This window comes from Lissotriton vulgaris, chromosome 7 (assembly GCF_964263255.1).
Source record: "Lissotriton vulgaris chromosome 7, aLisVul1.2, whole genome shotgun sequence".
NCBI classification, from domain to species: Eukaryota; Metazoa; Chordata; class Amphibia; order Caudata; family Salamandridae; genus Lissotriton; species Lissotriton vulgaris.
The window spans coordinates 1485397464-1485418317 of NC_141695.1; the positions used below are offsets into that span (position 1 = coordinate 1485397464).

The 20854-nt window shown below is 48.1% G+C and overlaps 1 protein-coding gene across 4 annotated transcripts in view; it reads right to left on the minus strand.

The window, feature by feature from the left end:
• Positions 1 to 20854, minus strand: part of ITCH (itchy E3 ubiquitin protein ligase) — a 1274207-nt gene that overhangs the window by 268498 nt on the left and 984855 nt on the right. For all 4 annotated transcript variants that reach the window (XM_086932290.1, XM_086932292.1, XM_086932291.1 and 1 more), the window contains one exon: positions 8147 to 8267. In XM_086932290.1, the coding sequence (XP_086788416.1) occupies positions 8147 to 8267 (121 nt within the window). The remainder of the gene's footprint in view (positions 1 to 8146; positions 8268 to 20854) is intronic.

The window sequence follows — 20854 nt, forward strand, 5'->3', positions numbered from 1 at the left end:
CTTCTAAGAGCGAGCGGTGTCGAGGGGGTAGGGGAGGAGGCTCCGCACTCACGTCCAGTTGAGCAGGAGGATGGTCTTCGATCTCCAAGTAAGAGCTGGAACTTGCTTCACGCAAGAAGGCTTTCATCTTGGCTGCGGATGGCTGCGGCTCATGATCCCTTGCACGGTCCCTGGAGCTAAGAAGTCTGGGGTGTAGTCTACAGCGCTAGGTGACATTTCCAAGCAACGAGCAAGATGGACTTGTAGCGTCTTCTGCCACCGGAAGGAGTGGCAGATGTCACAGGAAGTCCAATCGTGCTTGGACGAGAGACAAAGGATACAGACCAGCCGTAGATTGGCCCTGTGGTATTCGGCACGACACAGAGGGCAGTATCAGAAAGGTGTCCATTCCATCACAGGTGAGGCATGGCGATGACAGAGCGCAATAGATGAGGGAGGCCCTGAAAGGGTGAGAGTCGGACTGATGCCCGTTCGATAGAGGCTGTGTGTCCCGAGACAATGCAAGAAAGGGAAGGCACAATAGCAAAACCAATACCTACGGAAGGCAGAGGAACCGAAGAGGACCAAAGCGGACACTGCAACTGTATCGATCCAGAGCTCTGTAACATATGTCCGAACCAGATAGCAGAAAGACAATTTAACAATGGAGCCAATAATCATGCCCATTACCAGCAAGAGGTGCGGTCATACCACCTTATGACTCGAAAATAATTCTTTAAAGAAAAACAATTTGCACATATCCAGATTCAACTCTAGGTGGCAGGAGAATGCACACAGCCACACATGCCTCCAAAAAGTGGTTTTCCTTGAGAGCATCTTCAATGAAGACTTGTGGATTCTTTCCAACATGTTTCTCTTGTTGGCACTCAAACAGTGTTTAATTCCTACAGGGAAGGTTGTTTTGTCTGTAGGGGAAAGCCCTGGAATAACCCCTTCAGGAACTCTCTAATTTTCCTTGATGAAAACAGACTGTTTGTTGAGAGATCTTAAGAATCTGGATATTGCAGCCAGATGGACTCTTACAAACGTATGAAATCCCAGATGTTACTCACCTTCGGTAACAATATATCTGTATATCTGTAAGAGATATTATATAAAGATTCCTTACTTTGGAATTAACCCCAAATGTTAGACTGGATCCGGAGGAATCTTTTCGTAGCAGTACCCTTGAGCGTCTGTAGGTGGTGTCAGTCGACTTTGTGTCAGTCGTCGGTATCGTGATCACCTGGACGACGTTGTGGTATCTACTGAGACGCCACCCCTGCGCGATGATGTCAGTTCTTTACACGACATTCCATGTCAGAATGTCAGAAGCACAGAGCCATGCAAGATACGACTGGTGCACAAAACTAGGGCCCTGACAGGGAGTCCCTCACACTATTAGTCAGTTCACAGAACCTGGAGGATGGGTGGGGCAGTAAGGAATCTATAATTATATATGTCTCTTACAGCTATATCATTACCGAAGGTAAGTAACTTGTTCATCTGAAAGAGACTAATATTCATAGACTCCTTACCTTAGAATAGATACCCCAGCAATACCAACCCTGGAGGTGGGTCTGCGAACCAAGTTCACACCAAGAAGTCCTGGAGAACTGAACGGCCAAAGAAGCAGTCTCTCTGGACTTGAGTATCCAGGTAATAATGTCTAGTGAACGTGTGCAGCGATGCCCAAGTGGCTGTCTAGCAGATGCCATTGAGAGGGACTCCACGTCCCAAAGCAGTAGTGGCTGCCGTTGCACTGGTGCAGTGGGGGGCGCAATCCTACTGGAGGCTCCTTCGCCAAGGAATAGCATATATTTTGATGTAAAGAACGACCACCGAGAGATGGTCCGTTTCTGTACAGCCTGACCTTTTTTGGCACCCACATAGCCATCACAGAGCTGATCGTCCACCCAAATTGCTTTGTACGATCCAAATAGAAGGAAAGCGCACATTTTGTATCCAGACGGTAGAGCATTTCTGCCTTATTAGAGGGATGTGAGCAGGAAAAAGGTGGGCAAAGTGATGGTCTGTCCTATGTGGAAAGAGGTAACCACTCTGGGGAGAAAAGAAGGCCGAGTTCTTCAGACAACTTTGTCTTGATGAACAGCTAGGAAAGGAGGCTTAGAAGAAAGAGCCTGAAGCACACTCACCCTGCAAGCAGATGCAATGGTAATCAGGAAGGCAGTTTTCAAAGTGAAAAGTCTGAGAGGACAAATACGTAATGGCTCGAAGGGAGCACACATCAGGTAAGTCTAAACCAGATTCAAGTCCCACTGGGGCATTACGAAAGGAATAGGTGGAAAGAGGTGAGTAATGCCCTTCAGAAACTTCTTTTCAATAGGGGACTTGAAAAGAGATGGTTGATCTGGAATAAAAGAAGGCCGAAACGGCAGAAAGATAGCCTTTAAGGGTGCCCAGAGCAGATCCCTGCTGGGCCAAATAAAGAAGGAAGAGGAGAACCTCTGAAAGAGGGGCAGAAAAGGGATCCACAGCCTTTGCTGTGCACCATACCATAAATGTGTTCCATCTGCAGGCGAACACCTTTTTTGTGGGGGGACGTCTTGCTGCCAAAATGACAGACATGGGGAGGAAGGTCAAAAGCTGTGAAATGTCGCCGCTCAATCGCCACGCAAGGAAGTGGAGGCTGGACAGTTTCGGGTGAAGGACCGTCACCTGCTGCTGCGAAAGAAGATCCTCCCGAAGGGGCAGTCTTCTGCCCCTTCGGGATCGATGTCCATGTTCAAGAGATCGGGATGCCAGACTCTTTGTGCCCAGTCCAGAGCCACAAGAATGACTTGGGCCGGGTTGCGCTTGATCTTATTCAGAACTCTGGGATACGTGGTATAGGCGGAAAGGCGTATTGAAGACCGCAATTGCACTTGTGATGAAAAGTGTCGCCGAGCGTGGGCCGCCTTGGAAATTCCAAAGCGCAGAACTGCTGACATTGCGCGTTCTCTTCGGTGGCGAACAGCACTAACCAAGGCTCTCCCCAACACTGAAAGAGACCTGTCCACACCTACGAGTGAAGACACCATTTGTGATCCACCGTGCACTGACTGCTGAGTTCATCCACCTTGGCATTCAGGGAACCTGCCAGGTGTTGAACCACCAGGGACATGCTCTGATGTTCCAGCCATGAGGCAAAGGGCCCCTTGACATAGGGTCCACAACCCCACCCCGCAGTGTTTACTGCAGTACCACTTGGCGGTGGTGTTGTCCGTGAACACCTGCACTACCCTTCCCTTAACAGAAGGAAGGAATGCTTCATGTGGAGCTCAAACTCCACCGGAGACAAGAGGCCTATGATCGCCGCCTTTCCCATGTGGCTGCCCCATCCCAGGAGTGATGCATCTGTCACTATTGTGAACTCTGGTTGGGGAAGGGAGAGGGATCTGCCGCTGACCCAATCCTGGTTCGTTAGCCACCACTGCAATTGGGGTGCAGTGCCCTCCAAGGTCTTGATGCCATCAGAAAGATTCCCCTGATGCTGTGCCCACTAGAACTTGAGGTCCCACTATAGAGACCGCATTTGCCACCTGGCATGATCCATCAGCAGGAGGCCATGAGGCCCAGTAGCCTCAGGGTCATTAGCACGGAAACCCGAGATAGAGGCTGAAAAATCGATACCATAGCCCGAATATCCCGGACTCGCTGCTCGGGAGGATAAGCCCAAAACTGCGCTGTATCCAGAACCGATCCGATGAGGGGAGCTGCTGAAAGGGACTCAGGTGAGACTTTGGCATGTTGATCGTGAATGCCATCAAATGCAGGAGGTCTGCCGTAGTCTGAAGGTGAGAGAAGACTGTCTGGGACGAGGACACCTTCAACAGCCAGTCGTTGAGGTAGGGACAGCCTGACATCCCTACCCTGCGCAGATGAGCTGTGACCACCGCCATCACCTTGGTGAACACCCATGGGGCACTGGTAAGGCCGAAGGGGAGCAAGGTAAGCTGAAAGTGCTTGCGGCCTACCTTGAACCGCAGGTAATGCTTGTGGCCCGGCAGGATTTGAATGTGAAAATACGCATCCTGCAGGTCCAAAGTTACTATCCAGTCTTCCTGGTTTAGGGCAGACAAAACTTGAGCGAGGGTGAACAATTTGAATTTCTCCTTTTTGAGGAAGAGATTGGCGGTCCGAAGATCTAAAATGGGCTGTAGTCCCTTGTTCTTCTTTGGAATAAGAAAGTAGCGGGAGTAACAGCCACTGCCTACTTCTGAAACTGGGACACTTTCTATAGCTCCCTTGGCCAAAAGAGCTGTAACTTCCTCTTGGAGCAACTTTAAATAATCCTCAGTCAGCTGTTTTTTGACTTAGCAGAATAGCAGGAGGAAAAGAAAGGAATGGTAGAGAATAGCCCTCCAGGACGATCTGCAAAACCCACTTGTCCGATGTTATGGATCTCCAGTGGGGGAGATGATGACAAATTCTCCCACCAACTGGAGTAGTGTGGTCCCGCAGAATCAGCCTAGGAGTGCTTGGAGGCTGCGGCTGCTGAGGGCAGTGTGGTAGATGACTTCTGGCCTCCATTCCGAGATCGGAATGCACCTCGTCCACGTCCACGCAGAGCTTGGGCAGTCTGTGTGGGACGGTGGCTGGAGTAGGGCTGACGCTGCTGGAAACTCTGTTGCCGCAAAAGGAAGACTGCCCATGAGGAGTGGAGGAATGGCCAAAAGATCTGGCTGTAGCAGAGTGTCCTTGAAACCTGACCAGGGCTGAGTCTGCCTTTTCCCCAAAAAGGTGGGTTCCATCGAAGAGCATGTCCATCAATTTAGCTTGGACATCACCTGAGAAGCCATTGGTACGAAGCCAGGCTTCTGTCATTGAAATCAATCTGCCCAGTAAATCGGTTGTAACAAGGGCTAGTTTTCTTCCTAATCTAAGCACAATATTGGAATCGCTAGCCACCAAAGAGTCCTTCACAGTCATGGGTGACATGAATTTTCACCTAGAACAACATAACGATAAGGACACCTTTGCCCTCAATACAGATCTGGAAACACTGGGTCTCAGACAAATGGTCACCTCCCCTACCCATCAGGCGGGACATACCCTAGACAGTATCTTCTCTAACCTCGAGGGCCTGCATGTATCAAACATCTTACCCATGCCTTGGACTGACCACTATGCCATATTTAGTAGAATGACAATCAACGAAAACTTGTGAAAGAAGGTCACTACCCCTGTCCCAGGCTCCTTTAAAGTATGGAAGAATATAAATCAGACAGAATTAAAAAAGCTGTTGGACAGTACACGTCCATTTCTGTCAACAGAACCCAATACTGCCACCCGACAATTTCAGGATTGGCTAGGCCATGCTACTAATCTCCTAGACCTACTAAAACCCAATCTAGGAATAGAACCACACCGACCGCCCCGTGGTACACAGAGGAATTAAGAATACAAAAACAACTCGGCAGGAATAGGGAAAGGCATTGGCGCAAAACCTACGAAACAGAGAGTAAGACCAAATATAAAGAATCATTGGCCGTTTACAAAGCTATGATTGTTGACGCAAAAAAAACATTCTTCTCAGAGCAAATTGAAAAAGCCAAAAATTCCAGCAGGCAACTATATGACATCGCAAAAACTGTCAGGTAACGTCCCCGCCCCCTTCACAATCACTTTGCGATGCATTGGCCAACTTCTTCTTCTCTAAAGTGAATGACATCTATCAAGCTTTCACCTCAAAAACCAACACGACAATAGCCTCTCCTTCTTATATTCCCCCTGAAAATGTTTTGACCAGGTTCAATGATCTTACGACTGATCAAATAAAGATCATTGTCTCCTCGATTAAAACTGGATCGGCATTAGACCCTTGTCCTTTCTCAGTCCTCCCACCGGTGATGGACACCATCATTCCGGTCATCAGTTTGCAACTCCATACTTGGGTCTGGGACCTACCCGGACTCCTTGAAAAACACGCTGGTGAGGCCACTACTGAAGAAACCGAGTCTGGACAAGGATGAATTAAAGAATTATAGGCCTATAGCAAGCCTCCCTTTCTTAGCCAAAGTGGCTGAAAAAGCTATAAACCAACAACTATCCGAGCATGTAGAGAAACATCTTCTACTGGATGATACACAATTCGGTTTCTGCAAGTATCATGGTACTGAAACCGCCTTAATCAAAGCCGCCGATGACATTAGAGTAATCCGAGATCAGGGAGGGACAGCAGTACTAGTACTGCTTGATTTATCTGCGGCTTTCGACACGGTCGACCATAAGATCTTGGTGGACCGTGTCGGAAAGATGGGCATTCACCATACAGCGAGAGATCTGCTCGCATCCTTCCTGGCCGACAGAACACAGGCCGTCACCTTGGGGCCATACCTATCTGCCAAACTGTCACTACCGTGTGGCGTTCCTCAAGGCTCATCCCTAAGTCCGACACTATTTAATATCTATGTGTCGGACCTTGCTAATGTTATCAAAGCACATGGGATGAGCCTAACCTCCTACGCTGATGATAGGCAATTGGTATTGGCCATCAAGGGCGATGGATATGAGGTGGCAGAGTGCTTCCAAAGTGGAATGCTAGCAATCGCTCAACTCCGAAAAGACGGAGGTGGTCATCTTTGGACCCCTTTCACCAGGTTGGTCATCAACCTGGTGGCCACCAGCCTTTGGAGCCCCTCCCAGCCCGGCCTCTAAGGTCAGGAACCTGGGAGTAACTTTTGATGAGGGTCTCAACTTTGTGGCACATGCTAACAAAACAGCAGCTACAGCCCATCACAAACTAAGAATGATCAAGAAAATCATCCCGTTTTTGCCAGATGCAGCTGGTAAAACACTGGTCAGATCTCTAGTTTTGTCTTCCCTTGACTACTGCAATGGTCTATTCTTAAACGCCCAGGTCAGGGTAACCAATAAGCTTCAGACGATACAGAACGCAGCAGCACGTCTGCTTTCTAGAACACCCAAGTTCTCGGCCATATCAGACACAATTAATAAATATCACTGGTTGACGATCCGGAATCGGATCAAGTTCAAATCACTCTGCATAGTGTACAAGGCACTCCATGATCAAGGACCGCATTTTCTGAAGGACCAGCTGATACCCTATAAACCAGCTAGACAGCTCTGATCCACTACTCTAAACCAACTAGTGGTCCCACGTACCAAAACAGTCTCATGGGGTGACCGCCGCTTTCTAGTCGCGGCACCCAAACTATGGAATGCCCTGCCTCAACACATTAGGACTACCCTTCACTCCTGCTGTTTCGTAAAAGATTGAAGATCTGGCTTTTCAACCAGTAATACTGGCCATTAACATCCTGGGGAAAGTTATGTGAATAGTCTAGCGCCGAGACGCCTGCGGGTATTCGTTCGCGCTTAATAAATCGCAAAAATAAATAAATAAATAAATAACCCACACAGTATGGCGAATGTTGCTGCATCCCTCCCGTCTTTGACAGCTTGGGAGAGCACAGCCTGGGCCTCCTTCTGCACTTGTGGCAGCACTTGCGCAACCGTCTCTCATAGGGAATGGGAGAAATGGCACAATAAGCATGCAGTATTCACTGACAGCAATGCAAGGCTGGAGGAAGAAAATATCATCTTCCCAATTGAATCCAACCTCTTGGATTCCCTATCCGGAGGGGCGGAAGGGAATGTGCCTTGGGACGTAGGTGCATGCACCACAAAACTCTCTGGGGTGGGGTGTTGGCTGAGGAACTTTGGGTCGCCCAGAGCTGGGCGATGGCGGTGTGCCATCGGCCTATTCACAGTAGCCCATGTGCTAGGTTTGGACCAATGAAGGTACTGGCATATTCAGAGTCCTACCATGATCAGACACCTAGCCTAAACCTGTCACAATCATGAATAGAGCCCTTGCAAAAGCAGATCGTTTGTATATATATAAAAAGATCCCCACTAAAATCAGGGAGGTTGTATAACCAGAGACTTACTAGAATTTAAACAATGATCTAATAATATAACTGGTTTATATTCAGAGAAGCTAATATCAAAGCTTTAATATAATGAAAAAACATTGGCACAACAATTTGCAACCTGAATGCATGACACGAAATGGGACAAGTTAAATTTTTTTTTTTTTAACAGGACAGAGATTTTTGAAGCATCTCTTCCTCAGACAAATACACATTTTTATACAATTGCATACCCCTGCAACTAGAGATATTTTTAACATGGTTCATACTTCCAGTTCTTTGGCATCGAAGTACTGCAAATATTGCTGTGGAAGAATTTCATTGAATCCCTCAAAGAAAGCCTGAGTCTGATCTTCCACCCCCCGAGAGAGTCTCCATTCTGCCACCAATCTGTAAGAGAATGAAAAGCACAGAGTTACACTCAAATTGGTGAAGCTTGCATGCACTACATATCAGAGATCATGTAATGAATTATTGGTGAATGTTGTACAGTACACTCTGGCCTCAAGGGCCACTTCCATTACCTGAATTACCCTCTACCCTTTTGATGGTTGAAAATGTATCTTTGCTGATTGATATGCATTACCATTTGTATGGTGTGAGTGTTGTTTAGTATTGGAGGACATAACTGCGTTAACAATGAGAGTGACTCCTGCTCTAGCATTCTGTTCATCACGTTGTAGGCATAGCAAACAAAGAACTCATTAGCTCTTAGTCTCACACCGTGGAGTAGTTCATGGACAGTGTGAAAGCCGGTCTTTAACTAAAAGAAACTCTTATCTGGTAACCATATTTAAAGCAAATTTCTATTTCGCAGCCTACTACTCTTACATTGTAGATTCTTAGAGGCTGGCCTCTTTAAACAAGGAGAGCAGACTAGTTATACAGTCCCCTGAGAGGAGTGGACTGTGTTCTGAATCACCTGCAGAAAAAAAGGAATTAAACAGCTGTGCTTCTGCCAGCAGTAATTTACACTTTGGCAAATGGTTCTGTCGGTTTCACTTGCATACACATTAACATTTAACATCAAGGGATGAAAAAATACCCATTCACACCAGTAATGTAGGCACTGGCTTTTTAACTCCTAATTCCAAGATGGACAAGTTATTTACCTTCGGTAACAATGTATGTGGTAGAGACACAGTTTAGCCGCAGATTCCTTAACTTAACATCACCAGGCGTCAGTCTGGATCCGGAAAACTTTCCGAAGCAGCACCTCTGGGTGTCGGCGGAGCGGACCCACATAAGCCCCGCCTCCCCCCACCACCACCGGCACGCTGACGTCAGTTTTCGTCGGAGAAACTTTTCCGCGTCACAAAGCAGAGCCACCACCAAAAACCGCGAGAACATGAGAACAGTGTGCGAAAAAGAGGAAAAGAAAAAAAAAAGATAAGGAAAGTGAATGGTGAAAAAGAATACCATAAAGGACATTGCCAGGCACTGTATACTGAAAAAATATGGAAGGAAAAGAGCAGAGCACCGCTCTGAGACAGCTCCGCAAAAGTGAAGGCAAAAACCTCCCCCGGAGGTAGAAGGTGTGAAAAAACATCAATGCAGACGACAAAGTTTGCAACCATAAAATATAACCGCGAAGTACAACAAGTCCGGAATACATTAACAAGGATAATCTACCACAAGAGGGCACCCGAAAGACATCGTATCCCCAATAAGAGACATAAAGAATGTGGCAGAGCCAATAGACTTCAAACTAATGAACTGCAGGGAAGGTAAGAGACCCCAAGGCGATTGAGAAGGGGAGAGCGGGGAGGTGGGGAAACATGAGTAGATCCCACACTGGACAACCCAGGGAGTAGGGATGTAAAGGACACATGATACATGAGCATATCACCTACCAATGAGAAGGGGTGGAGTAGAGCAAGCAGAATAGAATGAAGCATTACATTTAGGAGTGAAGTGAAAGATGTAACCTTGTGGAAAGACAAAGCCACCCGGAGGGAGGTGAATGCAGGAAGCCTAGCAAAACGGGGAGGACGGGCAGGCGTAAAGAAATCTGCGGCTAGACTGTGTCTATGCCAGATACATTGTTACTGAAGGTAAGTAACTCATCCATCTTATAGAGACATCTAGTTGCAGACTCCTTAACTTAGAACAGATACCAAAGCCATACCCATAGAGGAAGCAGGTCTGCGACTGAATCCCACCAAGTTCCCAAAATAACTTATCCATCAGCAAGGTGACGAAACATGGTGGGGACCACAATCCAGCGCAGGTACACCAAACCGCAAAGCTCTCAAGAGAGCGAAAACAATGGGAGGCAAAGGCATCACAAGCCGTGAAACAACCGCACGCAAACCCCCGTATGAATACCAGGTGGAGAAAAAGTAAGCAGAAGCCAGAAATGTCAGTGCGGAAGTGAGTGCGAGGCTTCGCAAGAAGAGGAACTGTGCCTAGGCGCCACTGGATCTGCAGGATCAAAAGTGGTGACCGTAAGGAAAACCCAGAGAGATGACAAACTGGTATGACAGAGTCCGCGCATACCGGTCCAGTATGCACAATATTGGAAAAACACACTGTCGAACCCGCACCAGCCAAATACGTGGGGCAGCATTGGCAGGATGCTGACCCATGCTCTCCAAGTGCCTGTAGTACCAGAAACACAAGACACTCCAGTACGCAGTCGCTCTTCCACAAAACATGCAAGAGGGCTGACGACAAGAAGCTGAAGCACCAAAACAGGGCTTCAGTAAGGATATCAGCCACCCACCCGGGAGGAGCCACGGTCCCCCATTGGTAGAAGAGGAGATGGAGCCGGACATGATAGTGGAAATAGCCAGGACCATCATAATGGCCAGGGACCCAAGAAGCGAGTATCCTGAAGAGAACACTCCCTTTGAAAGTGTGACAGCAGGAACACAAAACAGAAGTGTTGAAAACACCTGTGTGGAAGCAGCAGGGAAAGAGGAAAAACGAATATGCTACCTACCAGTATGCATCTGTTCTTGGCATGTAGGGCTGCTGACATTCATATATGTGCATAGATCGCTGCCTAGTGTTGGGTCCGGATGATTGCACATTGTTGTCCTGGAAGAGTCTTCGAAGTATCACGAGATAGGTGGCTCCTCCCCTGGACTACAGTGCGCATGGGCATCCTCTCCATCCTCAGATTGTTTTTCGCCATTGTGGCAGAGATGGAGTGTAGTACAGTAAGTGATGACCATGCTAAGAGTAATTCTGAGTGCTGCAGCCGCTACAGGCACCGGGGAGGAGGGCGGGCGATATGAATGTCAGCAGCCCTACATGCCAAGTACAGATGCATACTGGTAAGTAGCATATTCGGTTCGAGGCATGTGGGCTGCTGAATTCATATCTGTGCATAGATTACATAGCAGTCCCTCCTGTTAGCGGTGGCTGCCCGTGCCAGCTGCAGCAGTCTGAAAAAGAGTTTAGAGAACAGCCTGTCCTACAGCTGCCTGCTGTTTGGAATGTACATCTACGCAGTAGTGTTTCGTAAATGTATGTGTGGTGGACCATGTGGCTGCCTTACATATCTCTTTTAAAGGAATATTCCCCAGGAAAGCCATGGACGCTCCTAACTTACGTGTGGAGTGTGCTCTTGGAGGAATGGTTAGTGTGCGTTTAGCCTTAGCATAGCAAATCTGTATACACTTAACGATCCACCTGGCTATCCCTGCTTTGGGAATGGGGTTGCCTTTGTGTTGTGGAGAAAAGGCAACAAAAAGCTGTTTTGTGTTCCTGAATTCCTTTGTTCTGTCTATATAGTACATAAGAGCTCTCTTGACATCTAATGTGTGTAGGGATCTCTCTGCGACAGTTTCTGGATTAGGAAAGAAAACTGGCAGTTCTATGGTTTGGTTCGTGTGGAACTGCGAAATCACCTTAGGCATGAATGTAGGGTTGGTGCGTAGTACAACTCTATTTGCGTGGACTTGTATGAACGGCTCTTGAATGGTTAGTGCCTGGAGTTCACTAACTCTTCGTAGTGAGGTAATGACTACTAGGAAAGCCACTTTCCATGTTAGAAACTGAATCTCACAAGAGTGTAGAGGTTCAAAAGGTGGTCCCATCAGTCTGGTGAGGACCACATTGAGGTTCCAGACTGGTGAAGGTGGGTGTCTGGGAGGGATCACTCTTTTGAGTCCTTCCAGAAAAGCCTTAATGGCAGGCACTCTGAATAGTGAGAGGTGCTGCCTGTTTTGAAGATAAGCTGCTAATGCGGATAAATGCATACGAATGGAACTGTACGCCAGATTACATCTGTATAAGTGCAACAAATAACAGATAATGTTTTGAATAGATGCATCCAGTGGGTTAATGTAATTGTTGTTACAATATATGACAAACCTTTTCCATTTAGCCGCATAGCATGCTCTGGTTGTGGGCCGTCTTGCCTCCTTGATGATATTCATACATTCTGGCGGCAAGTTGAGGAAGCCAAATTCTAAGACTTCAGGAGCCAGATCGCCAGGTTGAGCTGTTGCGGATCTGGATGCTGAATGTCGCCATGGCTCTGCGTCAAAAGCCTGGGTGTGAGGTGCAGCCTTTGATGCGGTACCACGGAGAGTTCAAGAAACGTGGTGGACCATGGTTGGCGTGCCTACATTGGAGCAACCAGGATGAGTGTCATCGAGTGTTGCCTCAGTTTGCGTGCCACTAGTGGTATTAGAGGTGCTGGGGAAAAAGCTTACGCAAATTTGCCCGACCAGTTCATCCATATCGCATTGCCCTGCGACTGCGGATGTGGGAACCTGGCGGCGAAGCTTTGGCATTTTGCGTTTTCCCTTGTGGCGAATAGGTCTATCTGTGGATGACCCCACTGCTGGAAGTACGGTTGGAGTACTGATGGGTGTATCTCCCACTCGTGCATCTGGTGGCTGTGCCTGCTGAGCAGATCCGCCATCTGGTTGTCTTTGCCCGGGAGGTGTTCCGCCATGAGGAAGATGTTCCTCTGAATGGCCCACTTCCACATGCTCTGAGCCAGAGGAGACAGCTGTGGAGAGTGTGTACCTCCCTGCTTTTGTATGTAGTACATGGCAGTCATGTTGTCCGTCCGGATCAACACAACCTTGTTGCACAAGTGTACTTTGAAAGCCTTCATTGCCATGAAGATTGCCATCAATTCCAGAAGGTTGATGTGCATCTTCTTTTGCTGTGCTGTCCATAGTCCCTGCACTGTGTAGTGGAGTACATGAGCTCCCCATCCTTGGAGAGATGCGTCCGTCGTCAGTATAATCTGTGGCACAGGCTCCTGGAACGGTTGGCCCTTGCAAAGGTTTTGTGGGTTCCACCAATGCAGAGAGTTGTATGCCCGACCGCTCACCAACACTAGGTCTTTCAACTGTCCTTGAGCCTGATTCCACTGACGTGCCAAGCACTCCTGAAGCGGGCGCATATGCAGTCTCTCGTGCGGGACTATGAAGATGCAGGAGGCCATCATGCCTATCAACTGCATGAACACTCTTGCTGGAAGCGAGTGTTGGGGTCTGAATTTTTGTATCAGCAATTGCATGCTGTCTATCCTCACTGAATTTGGCCGAGCTTTGGCTGCCAGAGTGTTTATTGTCGCGCCCAGGTACTGTCGTACGTGGGCGGGCTGAAGAGGTGACTTTGGATAATTCAGCGAGAATCCCAGATTGTGAAGGAGATGAATGGTGCGGGACATGTGGCTGGCACACTGCTGGGACGTCTTTGCTTGAATAAGCCAGTCGTCCAGATAAGGGTAGACATGTATGTGCTGTCTCCTTAGGTGTGCTGCCACTGTCGCCAGGCACTTTGTGAACACCCTGGGTGCCGTAGTTACTCCGAAAGGGAGGACTTTGAATTGATAATGTTGATTTTGAATAGTGAACCTGAGATACTGTCTGTGTGACGGGTGTATGGGTATATGGAAATACGCATCTTTTAGATCTAGTGTTGCGAGGAAGTCCCCCTGACTGAGTAACGGTAGAACCTGCTGTAAAGTGAGCATATGAAAATGCTCTGATAGAATGTAGCTGTTTAGAGGCCTGAGGTCCAGTATGGGTCTGAGAGACCCGTGCTTTTTGGGTATTAAGAAATACAGAGAGTACACCCCTGAGCCTTGGTCTTCTACAGGCACGAGCTCTATGGCCCCTTTTTGCAGCATGCTGACGACCTCCTGCTGCAATAAGTGTAAGTGCTCTGCGGACATAGGACGGTGTCTTGGTGGTATGTTGGGTGGAGTGGATATCAGCTCTAGACAGTACCCGTACTGGACAATGTCTGTTACCCACCTGCTTGTGGTGATGGATTTCCAGACCGGCAGGAACTGTTGGAGTCTCCCCCCGGCAGGTGTTATATATGTTCGGGGGGCAGTGACAGGGCGTCACTGTTTGTTATTGGAAGAGGATCTGGAATTATTGTTTCCTCTTCCTCTGCCTTTGATGTTGTTTCCACGGTAGCCACCCCTGTTCTGTTTATTGTAGGTGGTTTGTGTACCTCCTTTATTATACTGTGTTTGCTGTGTGTTTTGACCTCTTGAAGGTACTCTAGTATTGGAGCGACGAAAAGAGCCACCTCGAAACTGCTGTGACTGCAGAGCCCCCATAGACTTTGCAGTCTTGTTGTCCTTTTTAATCTTCTCAAGGGTGGTGTCAACCTCAGGTCCAAATAAGTAGTCCGGGTTAACCGGCTGATTGAGGATAGTAGTTTGTATTTCTGGTTTGAATCCAGAGATTCTCAACCAGGCATTTCGTCTTAGCATGACGCTAGGGTTAATGGCCCTGGCTGCAGTGTCAGCTGCGTCTAGCGCGCACTTAATGGAAGCATTAGTGATACGCTTGCCTTCCTGGATTAGTAGCTCTGCTCCCTCCTTGTGCTGATCTGGTAGGTGTTGCAACAGTGTCTCAAGGGTATCGTAATGGGACCTGTCATATCTGGCTAAGAGTGCCTAAGTGTTGGCAATGCGCCAGATGTTAGCTGCCTGCGCTGCAACTCTTTTTCCTGAAGTTTCCAGTACTTTTGACTCTTTGTCAGGAGGGGGAGCATCACCTGTGGTTTGGGAGTTCGCCATCCTAAGTGCATTATAAACAACTAATGAGTCCAATGGCAACTGTCCTTTTATATAAGTAGGGTCCACAGGTGCCAGTCTATATTTTTTTTCAATTCTAGGGTCCAATACCCTTGCCCTTGTGTTCTCTTTAAAGATGTCACCAGCATGCTTAAGGACCCCTTTGAGCATGGGCAGAGTCTTGACGGTTCTTTCCGAAGTGGAAAAGGTGTCGAACAAAAAATCTTCTTCAACCGGGTCAGCATGTAGTTGTACATCATGGTTACCTGCCGCTCTTTCAATAAGGGCGTTAAAGGCAGTAGTGTCCTCAGTAGGAGATGTTTTTACATTGTATGCATGAGTGTCAGGGGCATTTTGCGGTTCTTTTGCGTCAGCAGGGTCCGCCCATGGTTGGGTTTGATCATCGGGATCAGTGTCCACATGATAAGTGTCATCCTCGTCTTCGTTATCCCCTGCATCCACATCTTAGTATGTGGGTGAAAAAGAGTGAGGTTCTTGTCCATAGGATTTCAGAGGTTCCACAAGAGCTGGCGATGTGGTTCAATCCCTTTTTTTCTTTAATGGAATCCTATATGACTCCATGGGTGTTTCAGGTATGATTTTCCTTTTATACAAGGACAGTCTATCAGTGTCTGAGTCGATGAACTGACTCGACTCCTGTTCTTCAGGCTCTTCTAAAGCCTGTAGTCCCATTGACACTCCTATATTGGCTCCGATACCATTTTTTGGTTCGAACATCTTCGGTCGCACCATCGGTGGCAACCCGAATTTGATTGGTGTCGGAGTGGTTGGAATGTTTCTGACCAACTTTGGGGTTGGGGCCTTTTTCGGTTCGACCGTTGTAGCCTTTTCCCTGATGCGTTGGGAGTGATTCCGACACCTCTTTGGACACAAATGGGGTCGGCTGCGTCGACTCGACAGGGTTCTTGGAGCCGGTCTTTGTTTTGGCCGCAGGCGTCGACCGAGGATCTACCCCCTTTTCGGGTCGAGCACTTTGTCTGTGCCAACTTTCTTCGGCGCCGACTTCACTGGTTCGACAGCCTTGACTTTGGTCTTGGGCGCCCCATTCTTCGGCTCGATGGCCTTTTTGAATTTGTCGGTATCGACGTCCTTTTTTTTTGTTTCTTCGGCTCAGAAGGGTTTGAGGCCTTGGAACAGACCAGAGTTAGCTGCACTTTCGGTTTCGGTTTTGGCAGTGAAGCTTTCGGTTTCGATTTCTTTGGATCGACCGATGGCATTTTTGATACCGATGGCTCTTTATATGTGTCCGTAGCCGGGCCTTTATGCGGGGCTATAGAACGAGTCAGTAGATCTCGGGTAAGGCCTTGTGGCGATCCCTCGACCTGAGCCTTATGGAGTGCTTTATCTTGGACTCCCATATCGACAGTGAGGCCTAGCTCCTCGCCTGAGCTATCTTCTATGGCCCCAAGGGCCTCTGCGTCGTCTCCTACCTCATCGACGACGTTTTCTTCCTCTTTTAATATTTCTTCATCTTCGGCGTCATACTCTGAGTCATGGCTCGAAACAGGCTCCGAGTGTTCACCCTGATCCTCTAGATCAACGACCTCCTCGTCTTCGGTCCCGTAGATGTTTACTGGCTTAGGCGCTGATTTCTGCGACTCCAACCGAGCCACGCGACGAATCCGAAGAGTTTTCTTCGACCTGAACCGGGCACAGGCCATACAGTTGGCCTCGTTGTGATCCGGGGACAGGCACTTGTTGCACACCGGGTGGACATCGATGTGCGGGTATTTTGCATTGCAAAGTGGACACCTTTTGAATGGGCTTCTTTCCATTGTAGGTCGAAGATCGGGTCGAGTATGGAAAGAAAACCGGCTGATTCCTCGATGTCCTTCCGAAGCAAAGTTATCGGTACCGAACGAAACTATACCGACGCTGTCGAAAGCCTTTTGGCTTTGTAGAAAGTTTTCCTAACTTGAGCTAAGATATTAACATCCGAACCCAATGGCGGAAAAAAACAATCTGAGGATGGAGAGGATGCCCATGCGCACTGTAGTCCAGGGGAGGAGCCACCTATCTCGTGATACTTCGAAGACTCTTCCAGGACAACAATGTGAAATCATCCGGACCCAACACTAGGCGGCGATCTATGCACAGATATGAATTCAGCAGGCCACATGCCTCGAACCTTGTGTTGTGGAAGTGCCCAGAAATCGAGGGCACAAGGCAATATACAGCAGGGACGTACATGGCGAAGACGCCACCTTCAAAGACAAGCCCAGAGAGGGCTGCAGTGCGAGAAACTATTACCGAACCCATAGAGGGGAGGGTAGACCAGCACCGCAGAAGCAGAAGAAAGAACTCAAACACCCTATGATAGTAATCATACCAGGGTGCACTCAGTTTGCGCCAACACTAAAGAAGCGTGCCATACAGTGGCTCTGCCCTGGTGCTAAACGATGACAGGGCGTCAGCTTTGAAAGATCTGTGCCGGAAATAAACAGAACAAGGGCCCCAAGGGACAGTGGCTGGTAAAAAGAAGAACAGCCAACATGGACAAGAGGAGCACAGCGATGCTGAAAAACGCCCCTGTGAAAGGCAGACGAGGCAGAGGCCTCACAGTAAGAAACCCATACCGAGGCTTTGAAGTACTACAAACAACTGTAGCCAACTGTAACTGAAAGTGCAATAGAGCGATGCTAACGTTTGGATCGTATAACAGCAGAAAAGAGGACAGAGTGATCCACAGAAGAACATCTGTGAGGAAGACTCCATAGGAGCGTACCAAGCCTCCCTTGTGGAAAGGCAGCTACCTAATAGCCAACAAATACCCCACATAGGGCAAGTCTCAACCCCTGCAAGGGGAGTCCTTTTGGGAAAAGGACACAGTCAGAGGAATGAAAGGAAAACAGAACCAGTCGTCCGGCTGTACTGAACAAATTCAGAGATGGCGGAACAACCGCCTACACCATCCGGGTACTATGTAAAGAACCTAGGACTTTTCGAAAACAAACAAACAAGGCAACATCGCCTAAGCAGAAGAAAAAGATACCATAAGGCAGAAATTCAGGCCGCAAGGCCAGAAACGCACGGTAGTCCAGACATGAGGCAGGATTCGCTGAATCAGCGTGGCTATCAAAAAGGTCCTTTTAAATGTGTCTCAGACCTGCCACTGCAGTGTCTCTGCTCAGTTATTACTGCCATCTCAACCTGGCAACTGCACCAACTTGTCAGGCTCTAACCTTCAATTTTCTTACATTTAAGCCCGCCCCCCACGCCCCCTCCCCCCCAAGATAGGCCCAAGGGCAGGGTGCAATAGATGTATAAGGTAGGTGTGTTTTATATGTCCTAATAGAGAAATACTCTGCATCTTGTTTTTCACGATTGAAAGGCTGCCTGTCCCATAGGCTATAATAGGAGTTGCCTTGTAACATCTTAGACGCATAACTTTCCATTGGGACAAGCGGTAGAAATGGAGTTTAGGCTTCCTGAAGAACAAGATACTTACCTTTGGTAACAATATATCTGTAAGAGACATATATTAATTATGGATTCCTTACCTTAGAATTACCCCCAGGCGTCATAATGGATCCAGAGAATTTGTTTTCAGCAGTACCCCTGCGCATCGGTAGTTGGCGTCAGTCGACTCTGCGTTCATCGTTGGCCTCATGATCGCCGAAATGATGTTGTGGTATCTACTTAAGACGTCGCCCCTGCGCGCTGACGTCAGTTCATTACATGACATTCCACGCCAGAAGAGCAGAGCCATGCAAGACACGGACCACTGGTGGACAAAAATAGGGCCCTGAAAGGAAGTCCCTTACCCTATAAGTCAGTTTACAGAACCGGAAGGTCGGGTGGGGCGGTAAGGAATCCATAACTAATATATGTCTCTTATAGATATATTGTTACCAAAGGTAAGTAACTTGCTCATCTGAAAGAGACTATTAGTTATGTATTACTTACCTTAAAAAAGATACACTAGCAATACCAGCCCTGGAGATGGGTCTGCGAACTAAGTTCACACCAGAAAGTACTGGAGAATTAAACAGCCAAGGAAGCCATCTCTACGGACATGACAGTCCAGACAGTAATATTTGGTGAACATGTGCAATGAAGCCCACGTGGCTGCCTGGCAGATGTCATGAAGGGGGACTCCACGTCACAAAGCAGTAGTGGCTGCCGTCACCCTGGTGGAATGGGCGCTAAGCCCTACTGGAAGTTCCTTTTTCGCTAAGTGATAACACATTTTGATGCAAAGAACAACCCATCGAGAGATGGTCCGCTTTTTCACGGTCCAACCTTTCTTGCCGCCCACACAGCCAACAAAGAGCTGATCATCCACCCGGAATTGTTTTGTGCGATCCAAATAGAATGAAAGCACATTTTTTCCTATATGGAAAGAGGTAACCACTTTAGGAAGAAAGGAAGTGTGTAGGACAACTTGTCTGGAGTAACAGCCAGGAAAGGTAGTTTGAAAGAAAGAGCCTGAAGCTCATTCACCCTGCGAGCAGAGCTGATGGTAACCAAAAAGTCAGTTTTAAGTGTTAAAAGTCTGAGAGGACAGTTATATAGTGGCTCGAAAGGAGAGCACATAAGGTAGGTCAGAACAAGATTCAAGTCCCACTGGGGCATTGCGAAAGGAATAGGAGGAAACATTTGAGTAATGCCCTTAAGGAAACGATTTACAATAAGGGACTTGAAAAGAGAAGGTTGATCTGGAAGGCAAAGAAAGGGCGAAATGGCCAAAAGATAGCCCTTGAGAGTGCCCAGCAGAGCCCTGCTGGACCAAAGAAAGAAGGAAAAGGAGAACCTCTGTAAGAGGGGCAGGGAGGGGATCCCCAGCCTTTGCTGTGCACTATGCCACAAATTTGTTCCATCTACAGGCGTATACCTTTTTGGTGGAGGAACGCCTGGCTGCCAAGATAACCTTACAGACTTCGGGAGGAAAGTCGAAAGCTCTCAACTGTCGCTGCTCAATCTCCACGCAAGGAGGTGGAGGCTGGACAGGTTCGGGTGGAGGACTGTCTCCTGCTACTGCGACAGAAGATCCTCCCGAAGGGGCAGTCTGATAAGAGGATCGATGACCATGTTCAAGAGCTTGGGATACCAGACTTCGTGCCCAGTTTGGAGCCACAAAAATGACTTGGGCCTGGTTGCACCTCATCTTCTTCAGCACTCTGGGCAGAAGTGGTATAGGCGGAACGGCTTGTAGTAGACTGCAACTCTACTCGCGATGAAAAGCGTCGCCTAGCTAGTGCCGCCTTGGAAATTCCAACGCGCAGAACTGCTGACATTGCGCGTTCTCTTTGCTGGAGAATAGCTCTAACCAAGGCTATACCCACTGCTAAAAGAGACCTTGCACCGCCTCAGAGTGAAGACGCTATTCATGATCCATCATGCACCGGAGGCGGAGTTCGCCCGCCCTGGCAATTCAGAGACCCTGCCAGGTGTTGAACCACCAGCGACTTGCCCTGACGCACAAGTTACTTAACTTCTGTAACAATATATCTGTAAGAAACAGTAGTTAATGTTCGATTCCTTACCTTAGAATATCCTCAGGTGTCAGACTGGATCAGGAAAGTTTTCATCAGCAGTAACCCAGCGCGTCGCTAGGCGTCGTCTGCGGCTCCGCGTCCGTCGTCGGCGTCATGATCGCCGGGATGAAGTCAGAGTACTTAGACGCTGCCCTCACGCGCTGACTTCAGTTCTGTACATAGCTTTCCGCGCCAGGAATGCAGAGCCATGATAGAAACCGACACTGGTGCCATGCAACTGGGGCCCTGAAAGGGATGTCCTTAACCCTAGATATCGGCTCGCAGAACGGGGAGGATGCGTGGGGCGGTAAGGAATCTAACACTAACTACTGTTTCTTACAGATATATTGTTACCGAAGGTAAGTAAATGTAAAAAAAATGTAAATTGATACTTTTATAGCGCACTACTCACCCGCAAGGGTCTCAAGACGCTTGTACGAATACCGCTGTGGAACCCATCCTGGCTTTCCCTG